Here is a 13,502-nt window from a genome sequence, read left to right on the forward strand (position 1 = left end):
AAACAAATGATGAGTTCAAATTTTCATCTGATTTGTGTCTACTAAAAATCAGATTTGTGTTCAAAGCATGCTGTATTGAGAGTTGGAAGGAGCACAACTATTGCATGTGCCTCAAGTGTATTATAATTTACTGTGGTTTTATAAATACTGGTCCTGCTGTGGGACTTGAGTGAGAAATAGTTTCATACCTATGCATAATTCAATGCATGTGTGTATCTCAGTTGACCTGCTCAAGAGTACTGAGTGGATTTCTTAGGAAGTCAGATGTTAGGATAAAAATGTGATCCAAACCACCCTGGGAACTTTTTGACTTAGGATTTATTGGAGTTAAATTGAGAATGCAGTCAGTCAAGAAATGAGGAAAGTAAAGATTAGAGGTCACAGTGGTGGTGTAACTAGGGCAAGAAGAGTGAGCTTCTTGTTTGTTGTATCTTTAAACATTTCAGGACTGACTTCAATACTTTCATGGGGCTCATGCTGAAAGAAAAAAAATTGCCAGTTTCATGCCATACCAGTTGTTTTTTCTAATAGATCTATACTGTAATTCCCTCATATATCAGCTAGCCTGCAGTAGGTTCCAGCGTGAACCCTTCTTGACCCATTTTTCTCTTGCTTTCTGGCAAAAGACAGGATTTTTTTGGTCAACTGACCTTTTTCCTTTGTATAAGGAACAGCAACTATTTACCTATGCTAGAGGCAGGGAGGGTTTCCTTTGATTTTTGATATAATACAAGAAGTGTGTTAACAGGAAGAATTTACTTGCAGGTGACCAGGTCCAGCAGTTACACCAAAAAGTCCCAGTTTCAGGTGGAAGAAGAAGATATTGAGAAACTAGAAGTCAGGTAAGTTAGGTGGATTAGAAAGTGATTTCATAGAATTATTAACAAATTGTAATATTTTATTATCAAGACAATAAATACTTGTTTTATCTTAATGTAGCTCCATAGAATTACTGATCAGACTTGTAGAAAAGATGATATAGAAAAATTCTCCTTTTTTTAACTTGTATTTCTTACTGAAGGTGAGTTTTTTTGTTTTGAAGTTAATAGTGGCTGATTGTTTCTAGCAGCCTAAACTTACTTCCTGTGCCTGTGAGTAAAGAGGTATGAGTACCTTCTATCAAATTATATTAATTTGTGCAGAATATTTGTAATAGATCTTGTACTGAAAGATGACAGCATACCTGGTCCTAATCCATAGTTTCAAATGTAGTTGGCTGGTTTAATAAAAAAAGAGGGAAAAGCCTCTTCTATGAGATTCTTACAATTTCATTTTGGTTTTTAGAGGAACATTTGTGTTTCATCTTTTCCTTGCAAATGCAGATACTCAAAGTATGTCCCTCTTTTCAGCTGCTTTACCCTCAGAGCAGCTCTGTCTGTATTTATGCAATGTAGTTAGAACTGCAGAGAGCCCTGTACTCAGTTTCTTTTCTTTATTGTGCTCCTGCACTTACATGCACCAAATCTACTGAATGACAGAAAGTCTTCAAGACCAGCATATGTTTCTTAGCAGGCATCAGAAAAAAAATTTAGCAGTTAATCCAGATAGCCATTATAGAACCAACTTGGTATGTGCATTTTTAACTATTAGCTTCATTAATTAGAACTGTTATTTCATTGTAGATGCAAATATATTCAGAAAAATAGTCATGCCCCAACAAATCTAGTTGTCTTTTGTTTTTGTTTTGTTTTTATTTATTTTTTGTTTTTATTCTTAACAACTGCTGTCTGTCAGAAATGTCAGAGAGGTAAGAAGTCAGAACAAACCCAGGGTGCATGTCTGGAACCTGATTCTGTTTGAGGTTGTAAGCGTACGAGCTGCTGCTTGGAAAAACAAGCGCATGTGTTGGTGTGGCATTGCAGTGTGCCAGATTCTAGCAGTTAGGTAGATATTTAAATATATTGGTTAAAAAGTTCACTGGAATTACCTGAGAAGAAATGTGCACAGTTTTGGGGGTGGAGACTGCGCAGAACCCATGCATTGTGCCAGTATCACTTTTATTTACTGATGCAAGGTCTGCAAGTCTTAACTTTCACTGTTTGTTTCTTTATCTGTTCTTTATGGGTTAATAAGCCACTTGTTTGAGTCTTCTTGATTTATTTAGAATGGAGTGAGATTTCTAACATTTGCTGCCTGCATGCATGTGGATTAGTGCTGTAAGGCAGTTATTGTAAACTTGCTTATTTCTCTCTGGGAGAACAGAAAATTAAGCAGTGTTCTTGTTTTCAGGGTTGACCTATGGAATAATGGGAATCTGGTACAAGACGTCTTTCTAGGAGAAATTAAAGTTCCTGTGAAGGTGTTAAGAAATGATTCCTTTCAAGCATGGTGAGAAATGGTGGTTCAGAAGTGAATTTGCTTGTGTCTTGCACGTTTTTCCTTGCAAAGATTGTTTTATTTTACCTATTCGTTAAACTGTGTCTTCCTGTTCTAATCTAGGTAAAACATGTTTCTAGAGTTTCCCTGCTCAATAAATCACCCCTGTCAGCAGGAACATTTAGCTGTGCTCTTCCCGTGTCTGCACACAGTCACAGAACAGTTGGAGTGTTTGAGGGGGAAGTGCAGAGAGGGAAGATGGACTGTCAGTGTCTTTTGGTCAGGATGCTGGATTTCAGTGATCTGTGTGTGCTCTTCAGCCTACAAAGCAAACCTGGAGCTTCTCAGAACTGCATCACTTACGACTGATTCCTAAGCCAGACTTCCAGAATGACTGATGAAGAGTTTATTTGATCATTAAGTATGGGATTTTTTCCTTCCTTGGGAAGTCTCCAGAAGTGTCTTTTAGAACCAACCCAACATCATGTCAGGGGAGCAGGCACAGGAGCTGGAAGGGTGAGGTACAAGGGGACATCAGGACAGAAACTCGACTGCATGGGACATTTCAGCCCCTTCCCTTCTGATGTTTTTGGGAGCAGGAGCCCATCTCTAGCTCCTTTACTGTCCCAAATGCTTAGGAGGAGGAAGGGATGAGTGCAAGGGATTTGAGTGCCTCCAGGTGTGTAAAATAGCCTGCTTTTAGTGAACCTTTCAGTACAGGAAAGAGCACAGTGGAAGAGCTTTCATATCCACACAGAAAACACATGGGAGGGAAGTGTGTAAATAGGCCCTAAATGTAACTCAGGGCTTGGCCAAGGAACCATCATGGCTCTGCTCCATGTGCCCTCCTGAGGCTCCCAGGTCTTGGATGTTGAGCTCACTCCTGTGTTTGAATGTGATCCTGTTTGTGTTGGAGTTTCTGTTTTTTCCATGGTATACTGCAGACACCTGCCTCATCAACAGCTGTGTGACCATATTAAAATAAAACTAGGCATGTGTTAACAACCTCCTGAGAAAGGTTGTATCAGCAGGGGCTCATTACCAGTGAGCTGTGTTGGTGTAGCTTTTTGAATTGACCTAACTCATGTCTAGTTCTCTTGAGTGTGTCTGCTAATATGCTTTGTAGGCACACCTTGCATTGAACATCCTCATAGCCAAGTATGATCTGCTTATCAAAAACAGTTCTGTCATTAAAAATAACAAATGTTTTATGCTATTGCTAATTTGCATTAAGTGGTTTCAAATGCAGCTGAAGTACAGCAGAGAAATTATCTCTGCTACTAAATATTTGGAAATTAAGCCTAAGAGTCATGCTTTTAAGGAGAGGGTCTCCTGGTAAATCAGTTTTATGTTAGCATGCCTTCATGGGCACTGCATCTGATTATGAAAAAAAATGATCTCCTGGTTGTAGAAGTCCAAATACACATGATGGTTAAAGAATATTTGGAGCTGAGGTTTCAGTTTGTTGGGGTGAGTGTTGAAACTACTGTGACACCACGTAAAAGCTATTAACATTTTTGTAGGGCTGCACCTCCTATTGGGATGCAGTGAAACTGCAGTGAATGAATTGCGCAATGTGTTTTGTATTAAGAGTAGAAAAAAAATCTGCTTTTTCCCTATATCTTGTTTCTCAAGAGTGGAGCCTGTTAATGTTATGATTTTTTTCTGGTCTCAGACAAAATCATTTAAATTCTTCACACTACCTGTTTCAACTGAGATGTCCAACAACCTAAATATAACCTAGATGTAAAATGGGATGGCCCAGTGATCTCAAACTATTCCTGCTATTCCCTGTTAACCTACACAAAGTATATCATATTTTACTGTTTGCAAAGATGTGAGAAAATAAATATAAGTTCTGTTATGTGTTAAAGAATTAAATGTTGCTCATTTTTTTACCCTTGTGTCTCAAGGGAGTTTTTTTGGTGAATTTTTTGCTAGTTTTCAGATATAATGTATGTATACTGAAATAGTTAAATGTGATACTTTGCTTTATTATGGATTTAGTCAAATGAATGAAATAGGTATCTAATATTTTATAATTGTATTGTTGCTTACAGGTACTTACTTCAGCCAAGAGAAAATGGAAACAAGTCTTCTAAAACTGATGATTTGGGATCACTTAGATTAAATATCTGTTACACTGAAGACTGTGTGCTTCCATCTGAGTACTACACTTCTCTAAGGAACTTGCTGCTAAAATCTTCAGATGTTCAGGTATGTTGTTGAAAATTTCATTCAAGTGAAAACTAAAAATGGGTTATGCAGTTGTGAGACAATATGAATTACTCATATCTAGATAATTGGTTTTGTTTCTTTGTGGTAATTTCTTCTGTCACACCCAGATGAACAGCTTCCAGAGTTTTTACTTCTGCTCCAAAGTACCAGGATTTTCTTCTTATTTTAGAAGAACCAGTGGAGACAGGGAAATGACCTGTGCTCTGTGCCTGGAGGAGATGAAATACTTTCTTCTCACTGGTTGCTCTTTTCAACATTGTATTTTTCCACTGGCCTCTATTGGCTTCTTGGATTTAGAGGTTTTCCAGGAACATTGATTCATTATTGGCACTGAAGGGCAGATAATTAACAAAAAGGATCTACTTGAGAATTTTCAAATTCAGATTTGAAATTCTATTTCTGAATTGCTTCTGCCTTCCCCAGGATGTTAATCAGCATGACTGGACTTCTCACCAGGACATGGTGACAAAGAGGGAAGTGTGCTAGAGGGTTTGCACAACACTGGGACGGGAATCAAACTGTAGTAACCACACTTTGTATTCTTAGGTCTTTTACAGCTTTTCATCAATTCAGTGTTAGGGAAGTACTGACAGAGGAGAAAAAAGACAGAGGAAGCAGATGTGACTAAAGATTTTGCTGGCCTGTATTCAAATACTGCTTTGCTGGAATTCAGGAATAGCTGAGTATATAGCAGCAGTCAGCAGCTATGTTTTCTACTGAAATAATTTAGGTTTTATATTGAAATTCCCAACTGTACAGTGGCAACAAACACTTTAGAAGGGTAAGAACTTTATTTTATTGTCCCCTGATTATAGTTTTAAAAGTCCATAAAGATACATGACACTGTAGTAAAACAATTCCTTTCTGCCCCTGACTTTGGTTTGTGGCAAAGCTATAGTTTAACTCTTTAGGGAGAATGAGTAGGATGAGCAGCTGCTGAATTCCATTCTTAAATGTATTTATAGAATAGATAATATTAAATTTCAATTAAGTGTCTCTGGAATGGAAGCTTTTAATTGCCATGTTACACGACAAATATTAAAACTTTCTGTTAACAAACTATGTCTACAGTCTCATGAGATTTGATCTGTACTTATTCAGATACACTAAGAACATTGAACTGCTTTACTCAGATTTGTATTCTGCTTTCCCACAGCCTATTTCTGCATCTGCTGCCTACATTCTGAGTGAAGTGTGTCGAGACAAGTACGATGCTGTGCTGCCTCTGGTGCGCCTGCTGCTGCACCACCATAAGCTGGTTCCCTTTGTTGCAGCAGTGGCAGAACTAGATCTGAAGGACACCCAGTATGTATTTCATGTTTATTGATGTCATACTTTCTAAAATAATCCTAGAGTTTCACAGGGCTTCATGATACAACACTTTGTAAGCCCTTTGGTTTTTTCCTCTCACGTAAAACTGACTAAATACATTCATCTTTTAATGCTAGTTTTTTAAAACGTTCACTAAAATCACTTTGAAGCTGGGAGTCAGAGTTAAGGGCGCTGGGCAGTTTGGTGAAACTTTGGCTTAGAGTATACAGTTTTTATTTTGAATGTCTTTTTTTGGCCGCTCTTCAAATTTTACTGCACACTGGATTGGAACTTAAAAACTTGGATGGAACATCTTTAAATTGGTGAAAATCTTATTCTGCTTCCTTTAACACATAGCTTAAATGAGGGCTGCTCCCTTTCTGCCAAGATGCCATGTAATGAGAATGGGGCCTGCATGCCTTGCAAGTAGGAAGCACGGGAGTTTTCCCAAGCAGCAGCACATGAACTAGGAATTTGCAGCTCTGTGGTTAGGAGAGAGATAAAGCAGTGAGCAGCAACCACTGCCATGCTGGGTCATGTCCAGTGGAGGTGTGGGAGGGATTTAACACCACAGGACAGTTCATTTCAAAGCACTCAGTCTTGATTTAAATAATGTCAGACAGCTTAACTGTGTAGAAAGATGTGACTCATAGAAAATAACTTTCTAAACTGCATTTTAGTACACACATTCCATTGTAATTGAACTGTAACAAAGGGAGCTTAAACTAAATCCCTCAGATTAGAAAGATACACTTTTCACAGCTGGCTGTGAAAAGTTTTCAGTTTTCTTCTACAGCTATAATGAATAAAAACGTAACCTTGGATTAAGTATGTTTTGGTTTAAGTGTCTGGGTTTATTGGTGTAGTGTAGCAGTGTGCTGTAGCTCCAGATTTTTTTTCACCATGACTACTGGAGGAGGAACTGTATGTTGCTGAGGTACAATTTTCATTATTTTGGAATTTTCTCCAGTTGTTCTTTCTCATGTTCCATGCTGCACTATAATTTTAATTGTATAAAATTTCTTTAGCTTTTTCATATGATTTTATTTATGTTCCTGGGTTTGGTAATTACTGTAATAATATTCTTGTTCATACTCTTTTTGTTACTGAGTGCCTTTGCAAGCTTGGTGTATAAATTCTGGAATTTGTAATTGAAATATATGATGAATATTTTCTTAAATAATTATTTAATAGCAAGATAGAATATAAATTGAATTTTCTAACTGAACTTGTTGTTTTTTCCCCTGTTCAAATAAAATAATTTCTTTTCTTACAGAGAAGCAAACACAATCTTCAGAGGCAATTCACTAGCAACTCGGTGTGTAGATGAAATGATGAAAATAGTGGGGAAGCACTACCTAAAGGTTACTCTGAAACCTGTTATTGATGAGGTAGGTTATCCTACTGAAACTCTGGGCTCACTCAGCCCCCAGTGGTGTCCTTGTCTGTTGGACAGGCATTCTTCTTTCTGCTCTGTGGTAGGAATCACTCAGGGGAATCCCAGAGGGAAAACTAATAAAGCAATATTTGTTTAAGTTTAGTGGGAGGAGCTGTGTTCTGCTATTTATGTTCCAGATGCTTCCAAATAAACAGTCAATGAAAGTCATTCCAGGCTCCAGCACATTGCAGGATTTGCTCATGTGATGCTTTATGTAATCAATCCTTTTGAAAAGGCACAAACAAAAGTGAGGATGATCATTGCCTGTTGTTATGGATGGTTAGGACCTATTTAGAATTCTATTCCTAAATTTAAGAATCTGGTTTTAAATGGGTGCATTTTCATACTTTCTGTCTGAAAAATTGAATCCTATAGTTTTGTTTGCTTGTTTCAGATATGTGAGTCTCCTAAACCCTGTGAAATAGATCCTATCAAATTAAAAGAAGGGGATAATGTGGAAATCAATATGGTGAGTTTCCCAACTGGTCTCAAAATCTGAAAGAAAAGCATTTGTAAAAGCAGCTCTTTGTAATGGAAAATAAGTAACTCATAGTAGCAATATAACTCTGTTTTCAGAGTAAACAAAGAAAAAAAATTTATTTTTTTACCCCTTTTTATGTACACAGCAGTGGAAAAGACCAGTGGAAAATGGGACAGAGAGGAGAAGCTAAAGTCATTCTTACCAGTTTGTTGGGTGTTTTGATTCCTGGTGTCCTGTACTCAGCATCTAGATTATGCTGTACCTAATTAGATTATGATGTACCTAATTAGAATTGCTCATTTTCATTTTTCATTGAAGTTTTGCTGGCTGCTTCCCTCTTACCAGAGTAAGCTGATTTTTAAGGCAATAGTTGCTGCAATGAAGTTAACGTTCACTTGATATACATGGGAAATGCTCTTTCCTTGTTGTCAAATTACAAAACCAGGTATTGGTAGGTAGTTTATATTGCTAGACAGTGCTTATATACATTAAGTAAATATCATTAAACTACCCTTTAACAATAGTAATGCCATATAAACATTATGAGGCTTTTAAAGTCTGTACTGTACTAAAATTCAGTATTGAATAGTCAGACAGTGTTATGTATGTGCCAAGATTAAAAAAAGGAGAAATGTGAATGTTCATGGTCTCAAAAACATCTTTTTTCGTAATTGCAGGAAAATCTCCGCTATTATGTGGACAAAGTGTTCCGTGAAATAGTGCGGTCCAGTATAAGTTGTCCCACCCTAATGTGTGATGTTTTTTATTCTTTGAGGCATCTGGCTGCCAAAAGATTTCCAAGTAAGTGTTCTCTAAAAGCTTCTGAAAGTGATGTTCAGGCTGAAAACTTCGGCAGTTTCCTTATGGGGATTGTTACAATTCTTGTCTTGTCCAGAGCTGTGCCCTGAACTTTGACAGTCAGGCATTTGTTTTTGTGTCAGGCTGGAAGTTATAGTATAGTGAAACTTTGTGGTCAACCAAGAGGCATTTTTTGTTTTGTCATACAAAAATATTGCAAGTCAGAAACGGCAAGACAGCAGCAAATGAGAAGTCATCAAAAAAAGTACAAGATAATAGAAGAAAAGCTCAAGCAATACAGGAACTGATTTATTTGAAAGATACTTAAAATATGTAAGAGCTGTTCTGTTTATTGCTTCTAAAGAAACAAGATGTGAACTTGAAAATCAATTTGGCATTTGCATCTTTACAAGAACTGTCACTCTGTTAAGAATGACCAACATATTCATAACTTTTGTGAAGTTAGCTTTGGTGCTACTATACCTAAACCAGTTATAGGTAGTTTTGAGGAGGGTGGATAATAAATATTTAACGGGTTTGTAAATATGACAGAATTTGTAGAATAGCTTTGTTCTTTCAGAATGGTTTTAATATAGGAGTAATGTAGTAGGTCTGAAATACTCATACTTCTGTCAGTTAAAATCTGAAATGAAGCTACAGGTGAAGAATATGTTCCTCATAACGTGCAACATTTCTCTGATTCATCTTTATCATTGAAACTGAGCCATAAATTGCTCTAGTTTAGACAGTCCCTTCAGAAAAGCTGACTTACCAGATCAGATTGAAGTGTTCACTAGAGTAAGAATGTGATCTCACTGTATTTCCCAGTATAAAAGTAAATATACCCAAAAATATTTAATGAGAAAATTCTCATTTACATCATCAAAATTATATAACAGCGTGGGTTTATGATGCAATTCAGAATTGCAATTAAACTTGTTCCTATCTGTAGGCTGCATTAATGTATTTGAGTTATCAGTCAGTAGCTTTCCAGGTGAATAAATCCAACAGCCTCAGAGTTCAGAGGCAGCTGCTGCAGTGTTTTATCTCTGGGTGCAGCATCCAGCCAGACCTAATCAACTGTGTGTGTAAAAGCTTGCAATCATCTCATGGTTCCAGGGGAGCTGAGGAGCCACTTGTATGGGAATAGAACTTCTTTTCAGATAAATAAGCAATAAACACTCCACTATATGGAGAACATTTCTTACCATGACCACCTTTTCCATTTCATGCACTTCATTGATTTTTCTATTCTATTTTAAAATATAAATGTCTCCTCTGATGTTACCTTCTTAAGGATTTTTATGTTAACTGTCTTCATGGTTTCCTGTTGAGTTCAGTGCATGTTACATTTCATGGTTTTTCTCTGCAGATGACCCTCATGTACAGTATTCTGCAGTGAGCAGCTTTGTGTTTCTTCGTTTCTTTGCTGTAGCCGTAGTCTCACCTCATACTTTTCATTTACGACCTCACCATCCAGTAAGTCTTGTGAAGCTTTGTTCTGTTTTATTCATTCCGTCAGATCTGTTGGTGTGGGAAGGCACAGGTTATTTTCAGTAACTGGGAAATAAGATACCTCAATGTCTCTAGGTTCAGTTTCCAAAGGAAGGAAGATATTTGCAATTCTTTCAGCATCAGATACTTCAGTCTTTATGGGTGTTCTCAAATGATGTGGGAGAACTTTCAATATTAAAGATGTTGTGCTTTCTTTGGGAATGTGCTTCTTGGGCGAAATAGCAACGTGACTGAGGGGCCTTTAAGGTATAGCCTAAAGTTCCTCTTCCCCCAGGGAGTTAAACATCCAGACATTTATTGCCTTTTGGGTCTCAAGCAGAGGTTGTGGCATTATCCAGTAATTGGTTGGTGTATTTATCCTGGACTCCACTAGCTGCAGTGGGTTGACAAATTTTCCATTTTCATTGGTCAAGTAGATATACATTACAAAAAAAATATTCAAAGACAGGAATATCAAGATTTAAAAAACCCGTATTATTTTTCACATTAAACACAGAAAATGTATGAAATCTACTGCTCCAGAGATTATCATTAGTACCTTATTTTATCTACTTAGGTGTGTTGTGCCTTCAAAAGAAAAAGATACACTTAGTCAAATTCATTTCTTTGACATTATCCAGTTTTTTGAGTAAAAAAAAATACAGAATTTTAACACTGGAGGGTTAAACATCTAAAAGAGAATAGCGAGGCCATTTTTGGAGGCTGTGTTATAATTCTGTGTTAAAATGCAATCGGTGAGGTAGCAAACAAATCAAGTGAAAGCGTTAAAGACAAAGCTTTTGTTTTTGCTTTTTATTAGGAAAACTTGTACCATTTGTCCAGCAATAGTTCATTATGTTTATTGTTCAGAAGTTTGTTATGTAGTAAATGATTACAGAATTCAAGGGTTTCAAATGTTTTATAGGTAAAAATACTTCCCCAGTACTAATACTAAATTCTAGTGGTAGTGACTAAAATACTAAACACTATGCAGTAACTAATAAACTATATCATATTTCATATGCTTTTTTTTTTCTTTTGGGGCAAAGAAAAGGAATGAAGATGTACCAGATTTACTACCTTGTGTGATATAATAACCTTTTGACATTTAAATTTTTAATCAGTTTTACCTGGAACTGGGAAAAAATATGATTTCTGAATTTTGTTTCATTGTTTTAGGATGCACAGACTTCTAGAACATTAACTCTTATATCAAAAGCCATCCAGACTTTAGGAAGCTGGGGAAGTTTGACCAAAAGCAAACTTGTAAGGCTATTAAAATTCTTTCTCATTTCAAACATTTTGTTTATTGAAAGTTCATATGGAAGTTTATTTATGTCAATATACTTTTCCTTTCAGTCAAGCTTCAAGGAGACATTTATGTGTGAGTTTTTCAAAACATTTCAAGAAGAAAAATTTACTGAATCTGTTAAAAAGGTACCTTTCAACTTTTTTTTTTTATTGTTGGCATATCTGATCAATCTTCCTTAATAAAAGATTGTGTTACAGTTTTCTGCTAGAGGAAAAAAGAAAAGTTGTGGTCTGTTTCAGACATTAAAAAACCCCAAACCAAAAAAACAATATAGCAAAACAATGCAGTCAAATACACAAGAGTTACACATAGTGAACTAAGGCAATTTAGATTAAAAAGTAAAGCATGCATTTTTTAAAATAGATATTATTGGCTCTGCTGTTTAGGAACTCATTAAAGAAAGCTTGTGTAACTTCTGGGCATCCCTTGTTACATTGTTCCAAGACCCTGCCATATGTTTTCATCTGTTGAATAAAATAACTGTTCTATTTAAGGAGAAACTGTACATTTATATTTTCAAAATAGCTTTTGGGGGTTTTGTGTTTCTGAATATTGTGTATTTATATTCTCTGTGGTGTTTTTTCCTTAAGTTTCTGGATGATGTTTCCTCTACTGAGAGTAAAGAGCCCAGTGGTGTGAGCGAGCCAGTGCATCTAAAAGAAGGGTGAATACATCTTGAATTTATATTGTCCATAACAGAATTTACTTCAGTCTTTTTTCATTAATGCCAGATTCAGATTAATGCTTATTAAAATGTCTGATATACTGTAGAAATTACTATATTTGTAATTTAGACAATTATTTGTGTGTAGAATTAGTTTAAAAGTACAGCTGCAAACTTTCATAAGTCATCTGTTAAATACTTTAAAAAGTAGTTAAAAGGAGCTGAAAACCTATTGAAGACTGTCTGCATTACTGTCACAGTTCAGTGTGTGCTCTGATGGTTTTTGAGGATTGTGAAAGTGTATTTTTAAAGAACATTATCAACTTAGAATTACTCTACCTCCTGTATAAGCCTGGCTAGCTAAACGTTCTGCCTTTAAAGTTAGACAGAAAAGTACCCTGTAATTGAAATATTTAACATTTAGTGATAGAATGCTGTTATATAGATTGAGGTGAAAGTCACTCTTCCTAAGAAATGAACTGCCTTTTGCTTGATGTTGATCGAGAATAGGTGATGATTTGAACATTCTTGGGGAAAAAATATTTCCATTTATTTGAGAAGCGGGTTTATAAGAAGAAAAGATTTTTCTGTGAAACAGGCATCCTAATTTCAAAGAAGGAAGAAACATGTCTCTTACTAAGATAGTAAATAGAAATGAAGGAGGAACTTGTAGTGGATCAACACTTGGCTTTAGTAATAAATTGATGGGTGTTGTTCAAAACAAAAGAGAATTGAGTATACTTAAAGTGTACTAAATGCACTTTGTCTGCCCTTGCTCTTGAGCCACGTCCAGTGTCATTTCCTTGATATTCTGTTTCTGATCCAGAAAAGGCCAAGTACAATCACATGGGGGAAGTGGCAGGAAGGAGACAATCTTGTAGTTAGATACGCCTTATTTCCTTTTGTGAAAAGTTGGAATTCTTGATCTGAATAAGTTACATATCCCCTCCAAATTTACTGTTACAAACACCAGTCTGGACTGTGTTTTTCAAACTCCTTTCCTGGTTTTGGAACCCTGTACACGATCACCATATTGGAAGGATCTGTTGTGAACAAGTAGTAGGGTTTTTTTAATGTACAATAAAGCAGATTTTTATATGACTGCATGATAAAGAATAATGTCTTATCTCAATAAATGGCGCTTATCTCAATAAATGGTTTTGAAGAGTAATGGTTGCATTTCATTTGGTTTCTATCCTTACAGAGAAATGTACAAAAGAGCTCAGGGGAGGACTCGGATTGGTAAGAAGAATTTCAAGAAGCGATGGTTCTGTCTAACAAGCAGAGAATTCACATACCACAAACAGCAAGGTAAATAATGGTTTTTTACAATTATTTTTATTTTTCAGTATTGTCTGTTTGTAGCTTTTTTTTGCCTTTAAAAGTGTGTATTTTTTTTCATTTCCTAAAATAACTGATGTGTTTTAGTTACTTTTGCCTTTAGCCTCTA

The 13,502-nt window shown here is 36.1% G+C and overlaps 1 protein-coding gene across 3 annotated transcripts in view; it reads left to right on the forward strand.

The window, feature by feature from the left end:
- Positions 1-13,502, forward strand: part of RASA2 (RAS p21 protein activator 2) — a 46,574-nt gene that overhangs the window by 26,615 nt on the left and 6,457 nt on the right. For all 3 annotated transcript variants that reach the window (XM_063407896.1, XM_063407898.1, XM_063407899.1), the window contains 12 exons: positions 766-842; positions 2,230-2,328; positions 4,377-4,533; positions 5,711-5,859; positions 7,142-7,256; positions 7,698-7,772; positions 8,462-8,585; positions 9,955-10,061; positions 11,256-11,342; positions 11,436-11,513; positions 11,979-12,052; positions 13,257-13,363. In XM_063407896.1, coding sequence (XP_063263966.1) covers positions 766-842; positions 2,230-2,328; positions 4,377-4,533; positions 5,711-5,859; positions 7,142-7,256; positions 7,698-7,772; positions 8,462-8,585; positions 9,955-10,061; positions 11,256-11,342; positions 11,436-11,513; positions 11,979-12,052; positions 13,257-13,363 — 1,249 coding nt within the window. The remainder of the gene's footprint in view (positions 1-765; positions 843-2,229; positions 2,329-4,376; positions 4,534-5,710; positions 5,860-7,141; positions 7,257-7,697; positions 7,773-8,461; positions 8,586-9,954; positions 10,062-11,255; positions 11,343-11,435; positions 11,514-11,978; positions 12,053-13,256; positions 13,364-13,502) is intronic.

The sequence above is a fragment of the Prinia subflava genome, chromosome 11 (assembly GCF_021018805.1).
Source record: "Prinia subflava isolate CZ2003 ecotype Zambia chromosome 11, Cam_Psub_1.2, whole genome shotgun sequence".
Classification (NCBI taxonomy): domain Eukaryota; kingdom Metazoa; phylum Chordata; class Aves; order Passeriformes; family Cisticolidae; genus Prinia; species Prinia subflava.